The sequence below is a fragment of the Dromiciops gliroides genome, chromosome 5 (genome assembly GCF_019393635.1).
Source record: "Dromiciops gliroides isolate mDroGli1 chromosome 5, mDroGli1.pri, whole genome shotgun sequence".
Taxonomy (NCBI): Eukaryota; Metazoa; Chordata; class Mammalia; order Microbiotheria; family Microbiotheriidae; genus Dromiciops; species Dromiciops gliroides.
In genome coordinates, this window is record NC_057865.1 from 281,918,163 (window position 1) to 281,939,400 (window position 21,238).

A 21,238-nucleotide genomic window follows, 5' to 3' on the forward strand; every position below is an offset into this window, starting at 1 on the left:
TTAAAATATGGCAGGTATGGGTCAGTTGTAGGAATTGGGAGATACTGTACTTCACCCCCTAGCCACCCTCCCCTGAAGAACACTAAACTCTCTGTGGGCACAAACTGGTTTACATTGGTCTTTGAATTCTCCATGCTTTGAATGCCCGGGCCTTTAATAAACACCCAGCTACATAGATGTTTAGCCTGTACAAGATTTAGGGTAGATAGGATACTTATCTTCAAATTTTTGAGCTGCTGTTCCATGGAACAGAAATTAGCCTAGTTCTTTGGCCCCAGAAGGCAGAATCAAAGGTTCTGGATAGAAGTGACTGAGGCAGATTCTGGCTCGAGGCAAACCTTACTAACTGTTAGAGCTTCACTGCCCTGGGCGGTAATCTGTAATTCTAAGCAGAGGGTAGATGATTGCTTGTGTGGACTATTGTAGAAGAGTAGCTCAGGTATTGAATCTATTAGAAGGCTCTGAATTCCCTTTTAATTCTGTGAGAGTCCTAATTAATGCCACTTTGTGAATCAGTATGACAAAATATGTCAGGCACTCAGTTGGGCCTGGAAAAGACCTCTTGGGTCTTTTTTTTTTTTTTTTAGCTCTTAATCCTATTATTGTTGCCCTTTAATTGTTTCAGTCATGTGTGATGCTTCATGACCGAATTTGGGGTTTTCTTGGCAGATGCTGGAGTGGTTTGCCAATTCCTTCTCCAGCTCATTTTACAGATGAGGAAACTAAGGCAAACAGGGTTAAGTGACTTGCCCAGGGTCACACAGCTAAGTAAGTGTTTGAGGCTGGATTTGACTCCAGGCACGGCACTCTATCCACTGTGCCACTTAGCTGCCCCAATCCTATGATAGACTATTAATATTATTTTAATTAATTAATTTTCATATAATTTTGGAGGGGGAAAACTGGACCAGTGATTTTATGTGTGGGAATTTTACATTTGCATGAATTTGCATGCTTTTTCTCCCCACCAAACCATAAACTCAATGAGCACAGGGATTATTTGGGAGATCTTATCTTCAGCATAGAGACTGGTAGAGGGTGCTTAATAAATGCTAGTTGAATCGGACTAATTTTACAAGCTGCCTGGGGCACTGGGACTTTTTGATTTGGTCAGTGGGCCAGAATGTGCTAGAGGCAAGATTTGAAACCACAGCTTTCAGACTTCAGTGCTAAATTTCTGGAGGAATAACTCTAAGGCTGCATTTCAAGATAATGAGATGGTTAAAGAGTTTTTCAATTTTATTTTAGGATCCTCCCTATGCCCCATGAATGAATGAATGAATGAATGAATGAATGAATGAGCCAAAGAAAAAAGCATTTTATGTGCCAACCATTGTGGATACAAATATAAAAAGCCAGAAAGTCCCTAACCTCAAGGAGCTTACATTCTAATAATAATAACAATCAAGTCAAGTCAATAAGCATTTATCAAGTCAATAAGCATTTATTCAGCACCTCCAGTGTGACCGTCAGCAGAGGTGATACAAAGAAAGGGCAAAAGACAGTCCCTGCTCTCAAGGAGCTCACAGTCTAATGGGGGAGGCCACATGCAAACAACTAAATACAAACAATTTAGACAGGATAAACTGGAGTCGATCAACCGAGGGAAGGCACTTGAATTAAGGGGAGTGAGGAAAGGCTTCTTATAGATTTTAGCAGGGACTCTAAGGAAGGTAGGAGGGAGAAATGAGGAGGGGAGAATTCCAGGCACATATTCTTGAAGCATTATATAAAAGCCAGCCAACCCCCGACCCTTTATATTATATATCGGTGTCTATATTAATGACATACATGCATTATGTAACATATGCAAGGCACTGCAAATATATACATACATAATGAAAACATACACGTATTAAATTAGTTGACATAGTACATATGAAATTAGCAAGGCACTGCAAATATACACATATATTAGTTAACATAATAATATATCGACATATGCAAAAATATATAATATATAAAGCATATATATGTAATGCATATGCACTAAGTTAGTTAGCATAGTTTATATATACACTACATGATAGATGCAAAGCACTGAAAATATATCCACATATAGTGAGTTAAAATACAGAGATGATATAAGATATGCAAGGCACTGCAAATACACACATATATTAAATTAATTAACATAATAATATATTAATATATGCAAGGTGCTGAAAAGAGATATAATATATAATGCACATATACATGTAATGCATATACACCTAATAAATTAGTTAGCATGGTCTATATATACTCTATGTGGCAGATGCAAGGCACTAAAAATACATGCATATATCTACATATAGTTAGTTAAAACAATACATAGATAATGTATGCAAGGCACTGCAAATATATACAACGATATAATGTATATATTACATTTACACGTTATGAGTTAATCTATGTAAAGTGTTTTGCAAGTGATATAAATGCTAATTAATATTAGGTATAATTACATGGGATCATGGGTATAATTGCGGTGACATGCAAACAGTAGGCACTTAATAAATGCTTGAGTGAGGAGATGCTCTCCAGAATTACCTCTTAAGAGTTCTTTCAACGCAGAGATTCTGAGATGGTCGCGATTCGCGTCCAATCCTGACACCAAGAAGGAAATGTATACTGCTTGGCTCCCTGCGAGCGAGCATCCTCTTCCTCCTTCTCCCCTTGCCCCCCCCCCTTCATCCCCCTGCCCCTCCCCCTCTCCATCCTCATCACTGGCGCCACCTCCAAGGTCCCCACCTCAGACGCCACCTGGGGGATCCGGGGCCAGTCGCTCGCCCTGTCTGGACCTCAAGTTTCTTTCTCAGTAAAAAGAGGGGGGGGACACAACCTCGTGACCCCACGACTGTCACGATTCCCCTCCCACTTCGATAACCTCCCTGCCCGCAGGTCAAGCGTTACAGAAGGGGGACTTGGGGGTCTGGGGGTGGTGGTGGTGGAGGAGCCTGTCACTTCTGTGCCCATGCAACAGTCACGGGGTTGTGGTCTCCTTCGGCGCCGCCCGCTGAGGCGGGACCGGAAGCGAGTGCAGGGGCGGAGCCTCATTCGAGGACTCGGTTTCCCGACAGTCCCCGGGGCCGGGGTGGGGTGAGGTGAGTGTGCGTATTCAAGCTTTGGCAAGGGAAGGGAGGCGGGCCCGGAAGTCACGTGCGCCCCCGCTTGCCTGTCAGTCACGGGGGCGAGGCAGCTCGGGCTGTCGCTTGGGAGATGGCGGTGGAGACTCTGTCCCCGGACTGGGAGTTTGACCGCCTGGACGACGGCTCGCAGAGTAAGTTGGAGGAGGGGGCGGAGGCGGAGAGGTGGGTCCGCTGGGGATGGAGGTTCTGGGGCCCCCGCTGAGGGGCCGGCCCCGGGGACTCCCCTTCTTCCGTGCTGGAGCCGGCCCGGACCCCTCCGTGTCCGGCGCCCACTCCCGCTCCCAGACCCCCCAGGTCTCCCTCAGACCGACCCCCCTTCCCTACTGACGTCCTCCTCTGTGCTTAGCCCCCCAGAGATGGGCTCTTCCTCTTCCATCCCTTCGCCCCGTCTGTCCCCCCATAGAGTCCCTCCCTAGACTGAGTTCTCTAGGCTGTCTCCCCCACCCCAGCCAGACCTCCCCCTCCCTCGTGCCCTCCCCTCTTGTCCTCCGATCCCCCCAGGCCGATCTCCTCCCCCTCGCTGACCCCTCCTCACCTGTGGCCCCCCCCCCCCCCGCCCCAGGGACCTCCTGCCCTCCTCCGACTTCCCCTCCTCTGTCCCCTTCCTCACTATTCTCTCCCCTCTCGGACTGTTCACTTTGCATCTTCTCCCCTCTCAGACTGCCCCTCCTCCCTCACATTCCTCCCGCCCCCTCCCCACTTCCCTCCCACCTTTCCCCTCTTCCTCCTAGCCCCACATTTCGTGCCCCTTATTCCTTCTTCCCTCGAGTCCCACGACCCTCCCCCCCCCATTCCCTGCCTTAATTTACTTTAACTCCTCAAACACTTATAAAGCACCTACTATGTGCCAAGTGAGGTGCTAAGCGCTGGGCATACTGAAAGAGGCAGAGACAGCCCCTGCCCTCCAGGGGGTCACCGTCTAACAAGCAAACACCTGCAAAACAGCCTGTGCCCTCGATAGATAGGAAATGATAGAATTATCATTTAATAATTAAATTAGATTTAAATTAGAGAAATTAACGAGGGTCTTGGAGGTGGGGGTGGGATCTTAGTTGGGACTTAAAGGAGCCTCACCTCTAACGGCAGTCCGTGATGGTATGTTCGGCATCTGGCTCAGGCTCTCTCTGTGGCTGGGCATCCTTGGGGAGTTCACCTTCCTTGCCGTCTGTGGCCTCCTGGGGTTTGGGCTACTTTCTCAGAGTTCCGAAAGAAGCTGATGTCTGCGTTCTTGTTTCTGTTTCTGTTTCCTGTTTTTCTCTTTTGAAATCAAGTTATTCGGAGGTTTTTTTCCCTCCACTCTTTTAATATCAGCTTTGTAGGAAAAAAAAGAATTCTTTGCTTAGATCATTTAAAAAAAACCAAATTGTATATTTTAGGACTTCTGGGAGGGGTAAGGGTTGTTTTGCACCAAGCAGCATTCAAAGATGCATTCTTTAGTGCAGCTGCTCTTTTGGCTGGGAGAATCTCTATTCATTAAAATAATTTCTTTGTGCAGTATCCGGCTTGATGAAATTGAATTATTATGAGGTTGGGCTTGGAGATAAGGGGACCTGGGTTCAGATTCTAGCTCTGCTGATTATTTCCTTTTGTTGTGTTTTTTTTTTTTTTTTTTTTTGCGGGGCAATGGGTGTTAAGTGACTTGCCCAGGGTCACACAGCTAGTAAGTGTCAGGTGTCTGAGGCCGGATTTGAACTCAGGTACTCCTGAATCCAGGGCCGGTGCTTAATCCACTGCGCCACCTAGCCGCCCCCCTAATTATTTCCTTTTGAACAACTCAACCTTCTGGCCCTTGGTTTCTTCATCTGTTAGATTAGGGCATTGAACTAGATGATTCTGGGTCCTTTCCAGCTCTAAATTCCATGATCCTAATTTTAATGGGCAGCTGTACTTAGTAGTAGAGCTTGACATTTGGAAATCTATGCCTTATTATTATTTGGTAATGATTTAGTAATTGGCAGAGTTTCTATGTGTTATACCTATGTGTGTAAGGTGTATCTCAAAAAGTAAGCATTTGGTAGAGACTATAGGTCTCTAGTCAGTGTTTTACGTGCACAGATTTTCCTACATTATAACTGTCATTGAAGCTTTATTTGCTTTTGAATTCTTACCAAATTTTGTATCACTTTAAAAACAATTAATTACAGTAGAGTTATACTTAAATTTCATTATATTCTACATGAAGAGTGGACAGCACAAATTATGGAACTTAACATGACTTCCCATAGTTTGCAGTTTTTCACAAAGCATCTTTTAAAGAGACTGTTGCTTAGGACTTTTACAATGTACTGGTTATGTTCTTTTCCTCCTTTTTGGGAGATTTACTCTGAACAGTATATTATTAACCAACCTTGTAGTTTTCATATACTTGTTTCTTCATGTAGAATCTTCCTTTTTTCTTGCATTCTACAAAATTTAAAAAATATAACTCATGTTAATAGCATATTAAATTATTCCATTTTTAGTAGATTTCCCATCTGATTTTACATAGATTGTTTTTTTGGGAAGGTAGCTTTAAAATGTTTTAACTGGTTACCTTTTTCCTCACCAATGTGTGACTGATCCAGTGATGAACAAATTGTTCAGTCACAGACAAATTTTTCCACAGAAGTAAATCTTGGTTGAAATTAGTAACAACTTTCCATTTTTTTTCTGACATTAACTTAGTTTGCCTGTGTGTGTGTGTGTGTGTGTGTGTGTGTGTGTGTGTGTGTGTTAGGGGCATTGAGGGTTAAGTGACTTGCCCAGGGTCACACAGCTAGTCAGTGTCAAGTGTCTGAGGCCACATTTGAACTCAGGTCCTTCTGAATCCAGGGCCTGTTCTTTATCCACTGTGCCACTTAGCTGCCCCTGATTATCCCTCTAATTAAACTGCCCACGACACTAAACATCTTTACAATAGTTAAGAATTGGGTGGTTGTGAAATGTGAGCAAGGAACACTGATTAGCTAAAGGATCTGATCACTCAGATAAGTCATTGGTGAAATGAGATAGGAAGTCCAGGTTTCCTAACTTATTTTATATTGAAGTTAGTGCTTTAGCACATAGGACAGATTCTTTCTTATCTCATAGATTTTGGATGTTCCTGTCATTAGGGAATTGGTAATTTAGCTCTTTGGTTTTATGGGACACAGAAATGTAGAATTAAATATTAAAGATAAAAGGAACAGAATTTTGATTGCAATTAAATTTCTGTCATATTTGAAAACAAAAAGGATTCATCCTGGTGGTTAAGGTGAGATGATTTAGTTGTATTATTTTTATAGCCCTTTTTAGACAGTCATATATTCAAGAGTCAGTCAGTCAGTTATTAAATGCCTTCTATTTGCCAGATGCTGTCCTAAGTGCTGGAAAAAATGGAGGAGACTTGGGCAGAGGTCAAGTGATTTGTCCAGTGTCATATATCTGGTGTCTGAGGCTGGATTTGAACTCTGGTCTTCCTGACTCCAAGCAAAGAGCCTTCAACACTCTCTTATTTGCTGTAGCAGTAATGCTCATGTATCAGATTGTTTTATATCTGTTATCTCCTTTGAGTCTCATAATAACTCTGTGAGGAGATAGGTACTGAAAGCAAATGATTTCTTAGGAATCATTTTTGGGAGAAAATCTGTCTTATCCAGAAATAATTTAAATATGAAACTTGAATTTGAGTTATTCCTTGGATGCAGTTAAGTTCTTCTGACTTGAGTCATATACTAGTACAGTTGCCAGGATGGACTATTGTAAATCTATCATACTTGCCTGAGACACTAAGAGACTAAGGGACTTGTCCAGAGTCCCCCAGCAGCCCAGGTCTTCATGATTTCCAGCTTCTCCGCTATTCCTGGTAGCTTCTCCTGGACTGCAGGGTGCAGGAGCACATGCTGATCTCCGTTGCTCGAGGTGCTTTTCTCAACACAAGTTCCCCATACCAGTGCATATAGAGGCCCAATCCAGAAATTTTATCCATATGCAATGTGCAAAGTACTTTTTCGGGGAAAATGATTTTTAGAATTATACTGGGCTAAAATTTAGACTTTGAAGAGAGATTAGGGGAACAATTTTTTTTTTTAAGTTCAGGACTTAGAGTATCTTGAAAATAAAATCTTAAATGTGACACCATACTTGAAGACATATATTACTTCTGCCTTAAACCAACAGTACAGCTACACTGTGTAATAATGCTCATACACAGATATCAATTGAACCTTCAGTTGTCTTTGGTCTTTCCCAGGTGCCTGGGCTTTCTAGAAACCTGGGTTAAAGCAGCAAAGTCTTTTATTCTGAAGGGTTGTAGGATAATAGTTAAATTAGTCAGAACTTGTAAATGATTCATAACAAAAGCTCCTCAGGTAGCATCCTAAATGCCAGAAAAATCATTATAGGCACTGGCAAAGGAAAGATCTCTTTAAACTTTGGGTCTGTACTTTTAGGAAGGTCCAGTATGCTAGCATTGAAGTTTAGATAATTAACATCATCTCAAAATCAGAAGAAAAGCCTTTTTTTTCCTCTTGAGTATATTACTGTATACTGTATGAGCTACTGTCTTGAAATCTACTTTTTAGAAATCCATGCTGAAGTTCAGCTGAAGAATTATGGGAAATTTCTTGAGGAGTACACATCCCAGCTAAGAAGAATTGAAGATGCGCTGGATAGCTCTGTTGGCGATGTTTGGGACTTCAGGCTTGACCCTATAGCACTAAAGGTCAGACTTGTTTATTTCATAATGAATTTTACATTTTTAAGGACTATTCATTCGAAGAATTTAGAATTCTATGAGAAGGCCTCCTGAGAGGGTGTGCACTGTGTCCCAGATCCCACCCCAACAGTCACTCGCATCTTCATTGTGCTCTTTCTCCTCAGTGGCCCTTTTGCCTGGTAGTGAAAGGGTGACTGTGCCCACCGTCCCTAGTGAGGAACCTCAGGCTCAGAGAAGTGGCCTGATTTGGAAGCATTCACCCAGTGTGGAGGGTCAGGGCCAGGAGATGGCTCTTGGCTTCAGCACCAGCTCCAGGGCTATGGCTCACACTGTCTCTTTCTGAGGTAGAATTGTACTGAAGGGGCAGCTAGGTGGCGCAGTGGTAAAGCACCGGCCCTACATTCAGGAGGACCTGAGTTCAAATTTGGCCTCAGACACCTGACACTTACTAGCTGTGTGACCCTGGGCAAGTCACTTAACCCTCATTGCCCCGCAAAAAAAAAAAAGAAAAGAAAAAGAAAAAAACAAAAAGAATTGTACTGAAATGGTTGATTTTCTCCTCAGAAAGTGACTTGATTCCACATCTTCTTTGGGGACCTCCCAGTCCCAGTCGGGCAGCTCTCAAGAGCTCTCAAGAGCTGCCAAGAATTCCTGCTTCTTCATAAGGTGATTTCAAGTGGAAAGAGCAGTTCCTTCTGCCATTAAGTTCTCATCTAGTTAAAGGCCGAGGCTAAATCCACTATCATTCATCTCTTCTAGGAAAAATAACTGGAGACTTAAAATCCTTATTATTAAAACCAAACCAAACCAAATTCTCATCATTATCTTTGCATCCAAGATTATAATATTTAAATTATAGTCCTAAAACTAGAAAATTCTAAGTATTCTTTTTAGCTTCATCTCTAATTCTTTCTTTCTTTTGCCTTTCCTCCCCATCCCCTTCTTCAATCTTCCTCCTTACTTGCAATGATTTTCCACTAAATAAACTTCTTTCAAAGCCCTTTTCTATATATATATATTTCTTTTCCAGAGAATTTATTCTAACAATATAAGAATTGACATAGGATAAGATTTATAATCCATGCACTCCAGTAATCTTATAGGCTTTGGAGCTGAAAGGGATCATGTAAACAAGGTTCAGATAGATGAATTCCCTTGTGAGGTCACGTAGCCAGCAGCTCTGAGATTGGAACCCACTCCAACATTGTTCCCACTACCCCACTCTTTTATTGTGGTTGTGTTGTGAAGAGCGCATAGTTCTCTGGCCTCAAGTTTTAGTGACGGATCTCCCAGACATACTAGAGTTTCCCTAAAAGCCTCTATGATGGATCAGTCATTCATGAGTTTCTCTAACTTTTTGCAGCCTCGTTTACAGATTCAGTCTGTGCTGCCTCATTGAGTAATGAGCTCTAAAAGTTGATTAGCTTTTCGTTTTATTTATCTTAAGCGGGCCTCTCAAGCTTTCAGGAGCTGTCTCCTGATCTTCCATGCCATAATATTATGATGAAAGTTGTGCTCTTTGTGATTTTATAAATTTTTATGATTTCCCTGTTTCCAGACCAAGAACGCTCATCTTTCTAATCCATCCCTCTCCCTTTTCTGATGTTGTCGTTGTCCTGTAATTGGGCTCTCTTAACTTAGCAAATATCTTACTGTCTTCCCTGATTCCAAGCTAAATAAAACACTGTTGTTTAGTGAGTGGAGGTGACGTGATGTATAAAAATAACTGTTAATCCATGGTGTGTGTCAAGTGCTATGGGAGGGCCAGGTATTCTTGTAGTTAAAAGGAGGGGGAACAGTCACTGTCACTTGAGAGGATCAGGGACAGCTTCATGGAAGTGGTGGCATTTGCAGGAGACCTCAAAAGATCAATCTCATTTTGGCAAAATGGTGACCAGACTTGCTCATTGTGTTCCTGATATGAGTGAGCTGTGGTGTTGTTTTTTAAAGTGCTAAGAGAAGGCTTTCTGTCTTGTTTCCACTACTTTTGTTAAGACTCACCATTTTGTTGGACACTTCGGATGTGTCGGGATGATGTCTTCAGGTGCTCTCCCTGTGGCATAACTGATAACTCAGAATATCATCTTTTAGGCCTGTTTCGGATTATTTCCCCCTAATGCATTCGATTGCCTTTTCCCTCACTTTACTTCATAAGCTACCCAAGAACTCAGGGCACAACCCAAATTAACCCAGTGGGATTATAGGTAAATGAGATCTGTATCGTGTTTCATTCCTTTCCTCTTAAATAATTTGTCTAATTAGTTCTCAGAACTGGGGATGTTCGGCCTGGATGAGATAAGACTCAGGATGGGGTGTGTGGGGCGGGGCAGGGGGAGCACACAAGTATGTCATCAAGGATGTGATGGACTGTCGTGTGGAAGAGGGACAGCACAGGCTCCGTTTGTCCCCAAAGGGCAGAATAAAGAGTGATGGGCTGAAGCTGCCGAAAGATCCCTTCTCTGAACCCTAAGACACGGAATTTAGGCGTCCTGACCACAGGAGGCAGCATGGTATTTATTGCAGCAGTACTGAGCATGTAGTAACTGTGTGCCCATAAATGTTGGCAGTTTTCAAACTAAAAAGTGTTTTTTTCTCTTGTTCTTAAATAGTTGTTGCCTTATGAACAGTCTTCCCTTCTGGAACTCATAAAGACAGAAAACAAGGTAGAAAATCTTAAAAGCTAAATATTAAAACAAAAACTGAGAAAGAATTGATGGTGTTTGAATACAGATTAAAGCACAATTTAAAAAATTTTATTTTTCCTGAGGTTTTTTGTCTGTTTTCTTTCACAGCATGACTAATATGGAAATGTTTTATATGACTACACATGTATAAGTTATATTGAATTACTTGCCTTCTGAAAGAGGGGGTGGGGAGGGAGGAAGAGAGAGAATGTGTAATACAAAGTTTTAAAATGGCTGTTAAAATTGTTTTTGTATGTAATTGGGGAAAAATAAAATGCTGAATTAAAAAAAACCTGTTTTGGACATTATCTGCTAAGTTTTTTTTCTCTGCTTTGCTCAATGAAACCAGGTCTTAAACAAAGTCATCACTGTGTATGCTGCTCTTTGTTGTGAAATCAAGAAGTTAAAATATGAGGTGATTATTAACAGACTTTTGTAAATGTTCCCTAAAATGGACAGTTTTCAAATGAATAACCCATCAAATATGGCCCGGTTGTTTGGTTGTTTGGTTGTTTGTTTTTTTAAGCTTGAATGGTATGTGTTGAATCCACTATCTTTTGAATTTTAGTTCAGGGGTTATTAAAGTGCTGGCAAAAACTTTGGTGGCCGCTGTTCCCTTCTGACCTTGTGCCTGACTTTGCTTCTCCCTTCTGTCTCTTAGGCACTTGTAGTATCATAAGGGATGTAGGCCAATTAAAATGGGCAAGCAAGCAGGAAGAGATCTTGGGAAGAGGAATCAAGAAATGATCATTTTGAGAATATTAGAAATAGAACTTTATCCTGGAGATTAAACATTTTCCGATTTATATGGATTTAAGCAATTTAGTGGACATTTAGTGTTTACACATGAATTTGCTACTTATTAGGGATTATAAAGATGCCCTCAAGAAGCCTATGGGAGTGAGTGAGTGAGTGAGTGAGTGAGTGAGTGAGTGAGTGTGTGTGTGTGTGTGTGTGTGTGTGTGTGTGTGACAGACAGACAGATGGAGAAGGAAGGGTGGGGTAGAGAAGGGCAGAGAAATCCTGGAGAACAGCATGAGAGATTGAAGAAGGATCAAGGAAAGCCTCCAGGAGGCTGTGGCACCTGAACTGAGCCTAAAGGTAGTAAAGGATTTCAAAGCATTGAGAAATGACGTGAAGGACAGTGGCAACAAGTGCCCTGAGGGAGAACAGGAAAAGGATAAGCCCAGAGAAGAGCCCGTAGGAGTGTGGCAGGAATGCAGCATGTGGAAAAGGTGGTAAAGCCAAGATTGTGGAGGGCTGAGAGTCATGCATTTCATCCAGTAGAGAGTAGGGAGCCATGCAAGGCATTTGAGCAGGGGAGTGAGGTGAAAGGACTTGTCTGTCATGTGGGTCACTTTGAGGTTTGCAAAGCAGTTTCCTCCCAGCAGTCTCATTTTGCAGAAGAGGAAACTGAGGCTTAGGTGAATTGTTCAGTTGAGCACGAGTCAGTCATTGATCATGAGAGGTAGAGAGCCCCTCGGTGATGCTCTTACTCAGGGGCCATATCCTACCCGAGGACCTGAGACCCAGACAGGTGGAAAGATTTGCCCACGAGTATACGACCACTTCATGGCAGAGGTGGCACCCTTGAGCCTTCTGACAACAAGGTGGGCACTTTCCTTCCATGGCAGCCTCATGTGGGGTAGCCATGAGAGGGGAGGGGGAGGCAGGAGGTCCACCACTGTGGGAGAGCCTGCATGGTGGTATTGGTAGTGGGTGTGGGCAAAAAGCTGCTCTGTTGTGGGCACAGAATCAGGTAGGGTGAGGCCCCAAGATTTGAAGTCTGGGTGACTGGGATAATTGATAAGCTGCAGACCAAGATAGGTCTGCCCTTAAATCACACCCTAGCTTGTGCTTGGTGATGTTGGGAGGAGACACAGGGTGTCACAGGTTCCCCTGTGTCCTTAGACTTCTTGTGCTTGGATGTATATGGACAAAGCCTTGTGCCTGCTAAAAGTATTTTTTTTCTTTGAAACAGGCTGAAACTAAATTTTACAATGGTCTTTTGTTTTATGGGGAAGGAGGTAAGTTCTTTTAACTCAAAAAGCTGTTGTGGTAATAATAATGATTGCTTTCTTTCCCCATGATTGGGGCACACACAGACGAAGCCTGAAACAAGGGAGATTACATTGTCGGGGGGAGAGAAGTGTGTATGTCAGTTTGTACAGCGTATGCATATGTACAGATTTAAATACGACGTGGGGGGCACCCGAGGGTGGGGTGTTCAGCGCTGTAGCTTGAGCAGAGTTGTGAGGATATCAGTTTGATGATGTTAGGGAAAGATAGCACTTGAATGAAAAAGTGGCTTTTTAAAAAATTTTTTATTTTTACTGATTAAGTGTGACTGCTGACTTCTCTGAAATCTGATTGCCTGTTACCTTTCTAAAGCCACAGATTCTAGCATGGCGGAAGGTGATTGCCAGATTCAGATGGGGAGATTCATTTCCTTCTTACAGGTAAATGACTTGCTGTTTTCCTGGAGTTTTTTTTTAGCCTCTTATATACTGTAGATACTAACCAATCACCTTGCCCTTCCTAAGGGCCTGCTTGGAGCCAGGCTCTGTGCTGGGCAGCGGGCCTCAAGGAGCTGGTGTTCTGCTGATGAAGAGAACTTGTATATGAACAAACGCATCTAAAACTATGCACAATAACCACAGAGCAAATGGTTTTGTGGGATATTGGGGAAGCAGTATCGGGTGGGTGGAAGAGGAAAAGTCTGGTGGAGAAGGTTTGCTTAAGCAGAGTTTTGAAGGAAACAAGGGATTTTAAAGAGCTGGGACTGCATTCTAGGCATCAGGCACAGCTAGTGCAAAGGTGTGGAGATGGGAGGCCATATGCGAGGAACCACAGGAAGGACACTTATATAAAAGGAAAACATCATTCCTGGACAGATTTATTGTCATGCTACTTTTGTGGACCAGATGGAGAGGCATGAATGAGGACACAGCACATTTAAGTGTATGGGGAAATGCCTGACCAGTCAGACCCATCAGTGGTTCAGCATCAGCTTGGACAGAGGTCTTGGCGTGCCACAATGAACTGTCCTTGGCTTTGTGCTGTGTAATATTCTTATTAATAACTTGGGTAAAAGCTCAGCTGGTGTACTTACTGTGTGTTTGGATGACACAAAGCTAAGAGTATAGCTCTCATGTTGGATTAGACTATCCCAAAGAGCTTGACAAACCAGAATGTTGGGCTAGGATGTTCATTTATTAAGCTAAACTCTAATAGGGAGAAGCATAAAGTATTATACACGTGGGTTCAAAGAAATAAACTTCCCAAGTATAAGATGTTGGACAGCAATTCAACTAAAAATGATCTGGGGGTATCAGTGTACCACAAGCTCACTATGTATCAACAGTGGCATGTAGCAGTCCCCAAAGGTAGTGTCTTAGGAAGGGATGATTCCTTTGAACTTTCCCAGTCTCCAGCAAGAGGATTAATTCAGTACAGGTTTCTGTTCAAGGAATTTTTTGGATTCCAGATGTTGTATTTTATGTTTGTTAATAAACTCCATTTAATTGGATTTATTTTTATGTGGCCTGTTAGAGATCTTCTTTTGAGATTAAGATTTTGTCATGTGATACATGGTTTAGTTTTATCCACAAATTCGATAAGCAAGCCACAAATGGCTTCATCCAAATAACTGCTAAAATGTTGGACAGAACAGGCCCAAGGCGGGAACCTCAGGCCCATCTGACTCCAGTAACTATGGATCTTATGCAAAGTGACCTGATTGTAATTTAAATAATTTCAGAGGGCTTTATAAAATACAAAATTAAATTGAAATGATTTGGGTGAAAGGGGACAAACATGAAGGAAGGAGAAAAAAAAACCCTTTCAATTTCCACCTAAATAAAAAGCTTTTTCTGTGTTCGAGAAAAACCAATAATTTCTAAAGTAAAGTGATTAGAGCTCAAAGAGACCCAGAGGTGATTCTGCTGTATGTTGGAGTGGCTAAGAAATACTTGTCAATCTGTGAGTGATAAGTGCATCTCAACTGGCCTTTGAGTAGAAAAATCAAGTTATTAAACTAGGCTTAATTAGTCAAATAATCCTTCCTGAAGATGATGAACTCAGAGGCAGAAAGTAGATGTCTTTGTAAATTCTGGAGAAAGAACAGTGACATAGAATAACTCTTGAGTTAACAACGTGTTTCTTACAAATGGAAATGATTTCACTGTGCTTGTGTATGGTCCACCCCAGGTAGTGTCATGAACATAAAGTCTTTCAAAGTGTCTCCTGAAGCTCTCTTCATTTTGGGTTAAAGATTTAGGCATGAGGGCCCTTGTGAGTGTCACTCTGTTGGTTCCAAGGAGTAGAGAGTGCGGGCAGCTTGAGGGGGTTCGTCGCCTGGTTATGCTGTCTAACTGGGCTGTTAATGAAGGGTATCTGATTTTGAGGAGCATTGTGGACCATAAATTTTAGTCTTAAATAATACTTTGAAAAAACAGCTGTGTAACATGTCCCCCATTTGTCATTTCAGGAACTCTCTTGTTTTGTGACAAGGTGCTATGAAGTGGTGATGAATGTAGTCCATCAACTGGCTGCCCTTTACATCAATAACAAGTAATGATTTTCAGAAATACTTCTGATTTTCTTTTCTTTTCTTCTTTTTTTCTTTTTTTTTTTAAGTGAGGCAATTGGGGTTAAGTGACTTGCCCAGGGTCACACAGCTAGTGAGTGTTAAGTGTCTGAGGCTGGATTTGAACTCAGGTCCTCCTGACTCCAGGCCGGAGCTCTATCCACTGCGCCACCTAGCTGCCCCTGAGATTTTCTATTACAGACATATAACATGTTGTTTTTCTTCAACTCTGCCTCATTAACAGAAATAGATCTTTCTGTGTTTGAGTTAGAATCTGACCAACGCCATCTAAGACCTAAGACCTCTGTTTATAAGGGTGATTAAACCCAAGGGAATCGGGTAACCCTGCAGGGCAGAGCTCACGGTTTCATCCTGACTAAACGGGGGCGTAGTGCTCAGGTGCCAGCACAAGAATTGGCTTTGCAGTAGGTAGAACAGTCCTGCTCTCGAGTCTAGCCGGCATTCACTTAGTTCCATTGTGTTTCTTGGCACCGTGGGACTCCTCGTGTTGGTATTGTATGTTTGTGGAGTTGTCTGGGAGGAGGCCACGGGGGAGGACGACAGTTGTGTGATCAGACCCTCACCAGCTCACTGATTTAGTGCTGGAAGGAGTGTTGATCCAGCCCCCTCACTTTACAGATGAGGAAACTGAGGCTTATTGAGCTGGGGCGAGTCGCTATACGGCACACACTCTGGCGCCCTCTCCTTCCTGCTCTGTGCACCATGACACATTAGACGCACTGAGCCTCTTCTGTGCAGTGCACCAGACCGGGCCTGGGTGTGTGGGGAAGGCCAGTACAACATTTAGGTTAGATGACGTTCCTGCTCCCAGGGAGGCAAGTTTAAAGACCCAACAAAACTCCTGTTTCCGTGGTGCTTGAAGGTTCACAGAGTCCTTCTCCCCCAGTGAGCCTGTACGGTCATGGTGCAGCATCACGGTTCCCATTTTGCTGATGTAGATGCTGAAGCAGCAGGGGGTTAAATGATTTCCTCAGGGCAGCATGACTGTGTCAGATGGTGCTGGGATTTGAACTCAAGCCTTGGGCTTCCTGGCAGCAGGCTTCTTTTCTCTGAGTGGTACCACCTCTATCTAAGTGGTTTTCAGTACTGGCCTGAGCTTCTCATCTGGGTTTGATGATGATGGTGGTGGCTCGTTGGAGCCAATTAACTCTTAGTGATTACTGTTAAGACTTAATGGAGGGGCGGCTAGGTGGCACAGTGGATAAAGCACTGGCCCTGGATTCAGGAGTTCCTGAGTTCAAATCTGGCCTCAGACACTTGACACTTACTAGCTGTGTGACCTTGGGCAAGTCACTTAACCCCCACTGCCCTGCGGAAAAAAAAAAAGACTTAATGGAGAGAGGGGCAACTAGTTGGCACAGTGGATAAAGCACTGGCCCTGGATTCAGGAGGACCTGAGTTCAAATCTGGCCTCAGACATTTGACACTTACTAGCTGTGTGACCCTGGGCAAGTCACTTAACCCTCATTGCCCCATGGAAAAAAAGAAAAAGAGACTTAATGGAGAGAAATGCATGTTAAAATTATTGTGAGCCATTTACTGCTACACCACCTTGAAACAGGAGTGAGTCATAGAGAGAGCCGGCTAGTGCTTGACAAGACTCTGCTTGGTTTCTTGTAGGATCGCACCCAAAATCATAGAAACAACTGGAGTTCACTTTCAGGTAAGAGCACTTTAACCTGAGTGAAAAAAATCCCCACATTTGTACTTTAAATCTTAGTTTTGTTTGTTTAATTTTTATCATTAAAAGAAGGGGGAAAAAAGTTCTATAAAATGAACCCAAGAGATTTTTTAAAAGCCTGACATGTAGAGGATACTCCATGCCCCATGAACCAAGGCTGCAGAAGCTAAATTGACAGTCCACTAAAATGCCACTTTCTGGGCTTAGGAGAGTGACTTTTATCTTTGAAATGAAGTACTAATGAGGCCTGAGCTGGTTGCCCAGTAGTGGCTAGGCCATCCATGACTCATCCCAGATCTCTATTGTGACCAGCAAAAGATTTTTGCAAGCCTAGCAAGCCAGTTTTCCTTCTTCTAGCTAACTGCCCCTGGGAGGATCGAATCCATCACTAGTTTCCCTGTACTTTCAGCCACTTAACTGTTCTTTTGTAATTCTAAAGTCTTGTGGCTACTGGAAGTGATAATCACCAAAGCTTCTCTGACAGACTATGTATGAGCACTTGGGAGAGCTGCTGACAGTTTTACTCACCCTGGACGAAATTGTTGAGAATCATGCCACCTTGAAAGATCACTGGACAATGTATAAAAGGTGAGTCGATGTGCTTTTTCAGTGCTGGTGGGTCTTTCTTTAATTGACAGGTGAATGAAAACCCAACATGGAATACCAGCTCTGAAAATGATGTAATTGGAAATATACTGGGGAATGTCCAAGTAAAAGTAGTGCTCAACTACTTTGTATTCATTCTCTTCATATTTCTTCTCTATGCGCATGTTTATGTTCTTGTATTCTCCCCCCAGGGATTGTTCCATTCTGTTATCCCTAAGAGAAGGGAAAGGAATACGCATTTATGCTGGGCCTGCTATCCGCAGGGCATTGGGCTAAGCACTTCTACGGATATTATCTAATTTTACCTAGCCCAGTATCTGGTACATCACTGGTGTTTAATAAATTCGTGTTGATCAAAGTTCTTTTATGTAAAGGAATCCTGTGGCGAATCCTTTGGGTGAAAAGAAGAAGCGTCTCAAATTTAGCTGTGTTGTTCATCTAGAGTTTCACCTAATAAGTTTATTTTGAAGCAAAGCATACTTCTTTAATGAAAGGAAGACACCTGCTGAGTCAGCAGATTGCAGTGCCATGTAATTCTAATAAACACTAGTTGAGTTGAATTGAATTTTTGACCAGGATGATACGGTCACAAGTTCATCTCTTTACTCGGCTCTATCAGATATGGCAGGTTTACTGTTAGCTTGGTTTCAATTTATTTCACTTCTGGCAACTTATTTGGATGCTTTTTTGGTTTTTGTTTTTTAGGGAGGCAATGGGGGTTAAGTGACTTGCCCAGGGTCACACAGCTAGTAAGTGTGAAGTGTCTGAGTCCGGATTTGAACTCAGGTCCTCCTGACTCCAGGGCCGGTGCTCTATCCACTGCGCCACCTAGCTGCCCCTTGGATACTTCTTAATAAACTTAAGTTGATGGGGGAACAGCCCTGAGACAAATAGATTAAATTTATTAGGATCATTCATGTTCACACTGCCAAATGTAGAAAACCAGCTAAGGGTTTTACCTTCAGAGTTTTAGTTTTTGCCTTTTGGGTTGGAATTTTAATTTTACATATAAAGAACTTAATTAGATTTAAGATGTACTAGTAATAACCCAGATTCTCTTAATAAAGGTTACTAAAGTCTGTCCACCACAATCCTTCAAAATTTGGGATCCAGGAGGAAAAACTGAAGCCGTTTGAGAAGTTTTTGCAAAAGCTCGAAGGGCAGTTACTTGATGGAATGATATTCCAGGTAAATTAAATCACGCTCTTGGATTGCTCTAGAATGCATATTTCTGATAGATGAGAATGTATCTTCAAGGTCTGTTAATCAAGAGTCATCTTAACACTCAGACCCTTTCTCTTGCATAGATCCTTCATTTTACATATAAGGAAACTGAGGTGCAGTTGACTTGGCTCAGGCCGCAGATCTGGGATTGAAGCCCAGGCCCTGTGACCCTGGAGTCCAGTTCCCTTTGCATGCCACTGTGACGTCTCTGCCATGTGGCTTCTTGTGATAAAGCATCGGCCCTGGATTCAGGAGGACCTGAGTTCAAATCCGGCCTCAGACATTTGACACTTAATAGCTGTGTGACCCTGGGCAAGTCACTTAACCCTCATTGCCCCACCAAAAAAACAAACAAAAAATTCTCTTGATTGCTTTTGTTTTTTGATCACCAGCATTTATCAGTATTCCTTCTCTTTCCTATTCCCCAGCCCAGAAACCCATCCCTTATAATAAAGAATAGGGCAAAACCCCATTCTTGGGCAAGACTAGAAACAACACCTCAGCCAAGTCAAACATTTTATTGGTGTGTCGTAGCTGCAGGACCTCTTGGGCCATATTTTTTCACTGCCATCAAAGGCTGTTTGGTTTTTATTGTTTTGTTCTTCTTGTTTGCATGGTTGTAGTTTTGTCAAGCCTTTTCTTGTATCCTTTGGCGTCTTCCCATGTTTTTCCAGGCATCTGTGTATTCATCATATTCCTTGTTCCTTAGAGCACAGCAAATTCTTTTTAAAATAAATAGCACAAATAAAGAACCTTTATTAAGTAAAAATCATCTGGGAGGAGCTGATATTTGAGCTAGTTGAAAGGATATACTGTTTTTAAGTGCTTTCAGTGACTTCATTTCATGGTAAGTCCAACATTATGGGGCAGCTTAGGTGGCTCAGTGGACAAAGCACTGGGCCTGGAGTCAGGAAGACTTGATTTCAAATCCTGCCTCAGACATAGTAGCAGTGTGACTCTTGATAAATTATTTAGCTGTTTGCCTCAGTTTCCTCATCTGTAAACAGAGCTGGAGAAGGAAATGGCAAACCACTCCAGTATCTTTACCAAGAAAATCCCAGATGGGGTCATGAAGAGTCAGACACAACCAAAAATGGCTGAATCTGAATGACAAAAAGATTTATTTTAGTGAGAGAAGTAGGGATGTCCAGCAGGAAAATATACTATATTTTCTTCTTTTTTTAAGGAATAAAATGTTTATTTAGGTTACTATTTTTATGCTAATACATTTTTTAATAAAAATATTTTATTATTTTCCAGTTACATGTAGAGATAGTTTTCAACATTTGTTTACATAAGATTTCCAATTTCAATTTTTCTCCCTCCCCCCTCCCCTAGACAGCACGTAATCTGATAGAGGTTTTATATATACATACATACATATATATATATATACATACATATATATATATACATATATATATACATATATATATAAAATAACATTACACATATTTCTGCAGCTAATACATTTTTAAAAATTGATTTTTAATTTTATTCTGAACTTAAACACCAAATGTCAAATAAGATAATCTTTGTAAAGAATCATTTAGCACGGTACCTAGCATATATAATAGGTATGTTAGACATGCTTATTCCCTTCCCTTCCTCTTGGAAATAAAGAGTATTTGCGTATGTGTGAAGCAGAAAACGAGAATTGTACATGAAACTATAGGTCTCATATCGAACTTATTTTAAGTATATCAGATCATTTGATAGCTCTTAGAGCTCTCTTGCTTGGCCTTCTTTCTCATCTTCCTTTTATTCGGTTCTCTTCAGATGCCTTGGTGACCCTCTCTTCTTTCCATTTCCTCTATCCCTGTTTCTTTTTCTCCCCCACCCCCAATAAAAGAAAACCAAAGCTTTTGTAACACATACGCATAGTTTGTAACAGCTTAGTCACAGCTTTTAATGGAAACTCATGTAGTGAAAACTATGATGCTTAAAAACGGCATTATTTGCTTGCTAAACTAGACATGACCACTCTTAGTTTGTTGGACATTTTTTTTTTTTGGTGAGGCAGTTGGGGTTAAGTGACTTGCCCAGGGTCACACAGCTAGTAAGTATCAAGTATCTGAGGCCAGATTTGAACTCAGGTTCTTCTGAATCCAGGGCCAGTGCTCTATCCACTGCGCCACCTAGCTCTCCCAGACATTTTTTTTTTTTTACACTGTAGCTAACTGGGAAAACAACTTTAGGACTGAAAAACCAAAATAAACCTTACTTTTAAAACCCTAGAATAATATGGAAAATATTTCCTCTATTGACTTAACAAATGCCATAGTGGCCAAAAAAAAATTCCTTAGCCAGTGGTCATCCTCATGGTGCTTGTCCTCTTAAGTGCTTAGCTGGACTGGACCTCAGCCAGTGGTCATCCTCATGGTACTTGTCCTCTTAAGTGCTTAGCTGGACTGGACCTCAGCCAGCTTATTCCGGAAGCCTTTCCCCTTGGGCAGAACCTTCCTGAGCTGGTGCTGTGCTGGCATTGCCCTTCCAGGTGGTGGCTGGCTGAGAAAGGCTTCTTCTCTTGGGCTTCCTAGACCTTCCTCTCTGTATGTATAGAGGATTAATTTCAGTTTTACTTCATCTCAAATGATCTTGAGAACATAATATTGACTCTTTTTAAAT

The 21,238-nt window shown here is 42.0% G+C and overlaps 1 protein-coding gene across 4 annotated transcripts in view; it reads left to right on the forward strand.

Moving 5' to 3' along the window:
* The first annotated feature begins 3,137 nt into the window (after window positions 1-3,137).
* The window catches only part of WASHC4 (WASH complex subunit 4), a 54,549-nt gene continuing 36,448 nt past the window's right edge, over window positions 3,138-21,238 (forward strand). For all 4 annotated transcript variants that reach the window (XR_006353251.1, XM_043966497.1, XM_043966498.1 and 1 more), the window contains exons 1-10: window positions 3,138-3,262; window positions 7,673-7,812; window positions 10,416-10,469; window positions 10,840-10,905; window positions 12,472-12,517; window positions 12,882-12,949; window positions 14,980-15,062; window positions 16,720-16,762; window positions 17,265-17,368; window positions 18,454-18,574. Coding sequence is in view for 3 of the 4 variants with exons in the window: in XM_043966497.1 (XP_043822432.1) it covers window positions 3,202-3,262; window positions 7,673-7,812; window positions 10,416-10,469; window positions 10,840-10,905; window positions 12,472-12,517; window positions 12,882-12,949; window positions 14,980-15,062; window positions 16,720-16,762; window positions 17,265-17,368; window positions 18,454-18,574 (786 nt within the window). In the remaining variant the exon portion in view is untranslated. The remainder of the gene's footprint in view (window positions 3,263-7,672; window positions 7,813-10,415; window positions 10,470-10,839; window positions 10,906-12,471; window positions 12,518-12,881; window positions 12,950-14,979; window positions 15,063-16,719; window positions 16,763-17,264; window positions 17,369-18,453; window positions 18,575-21,238) is intronic.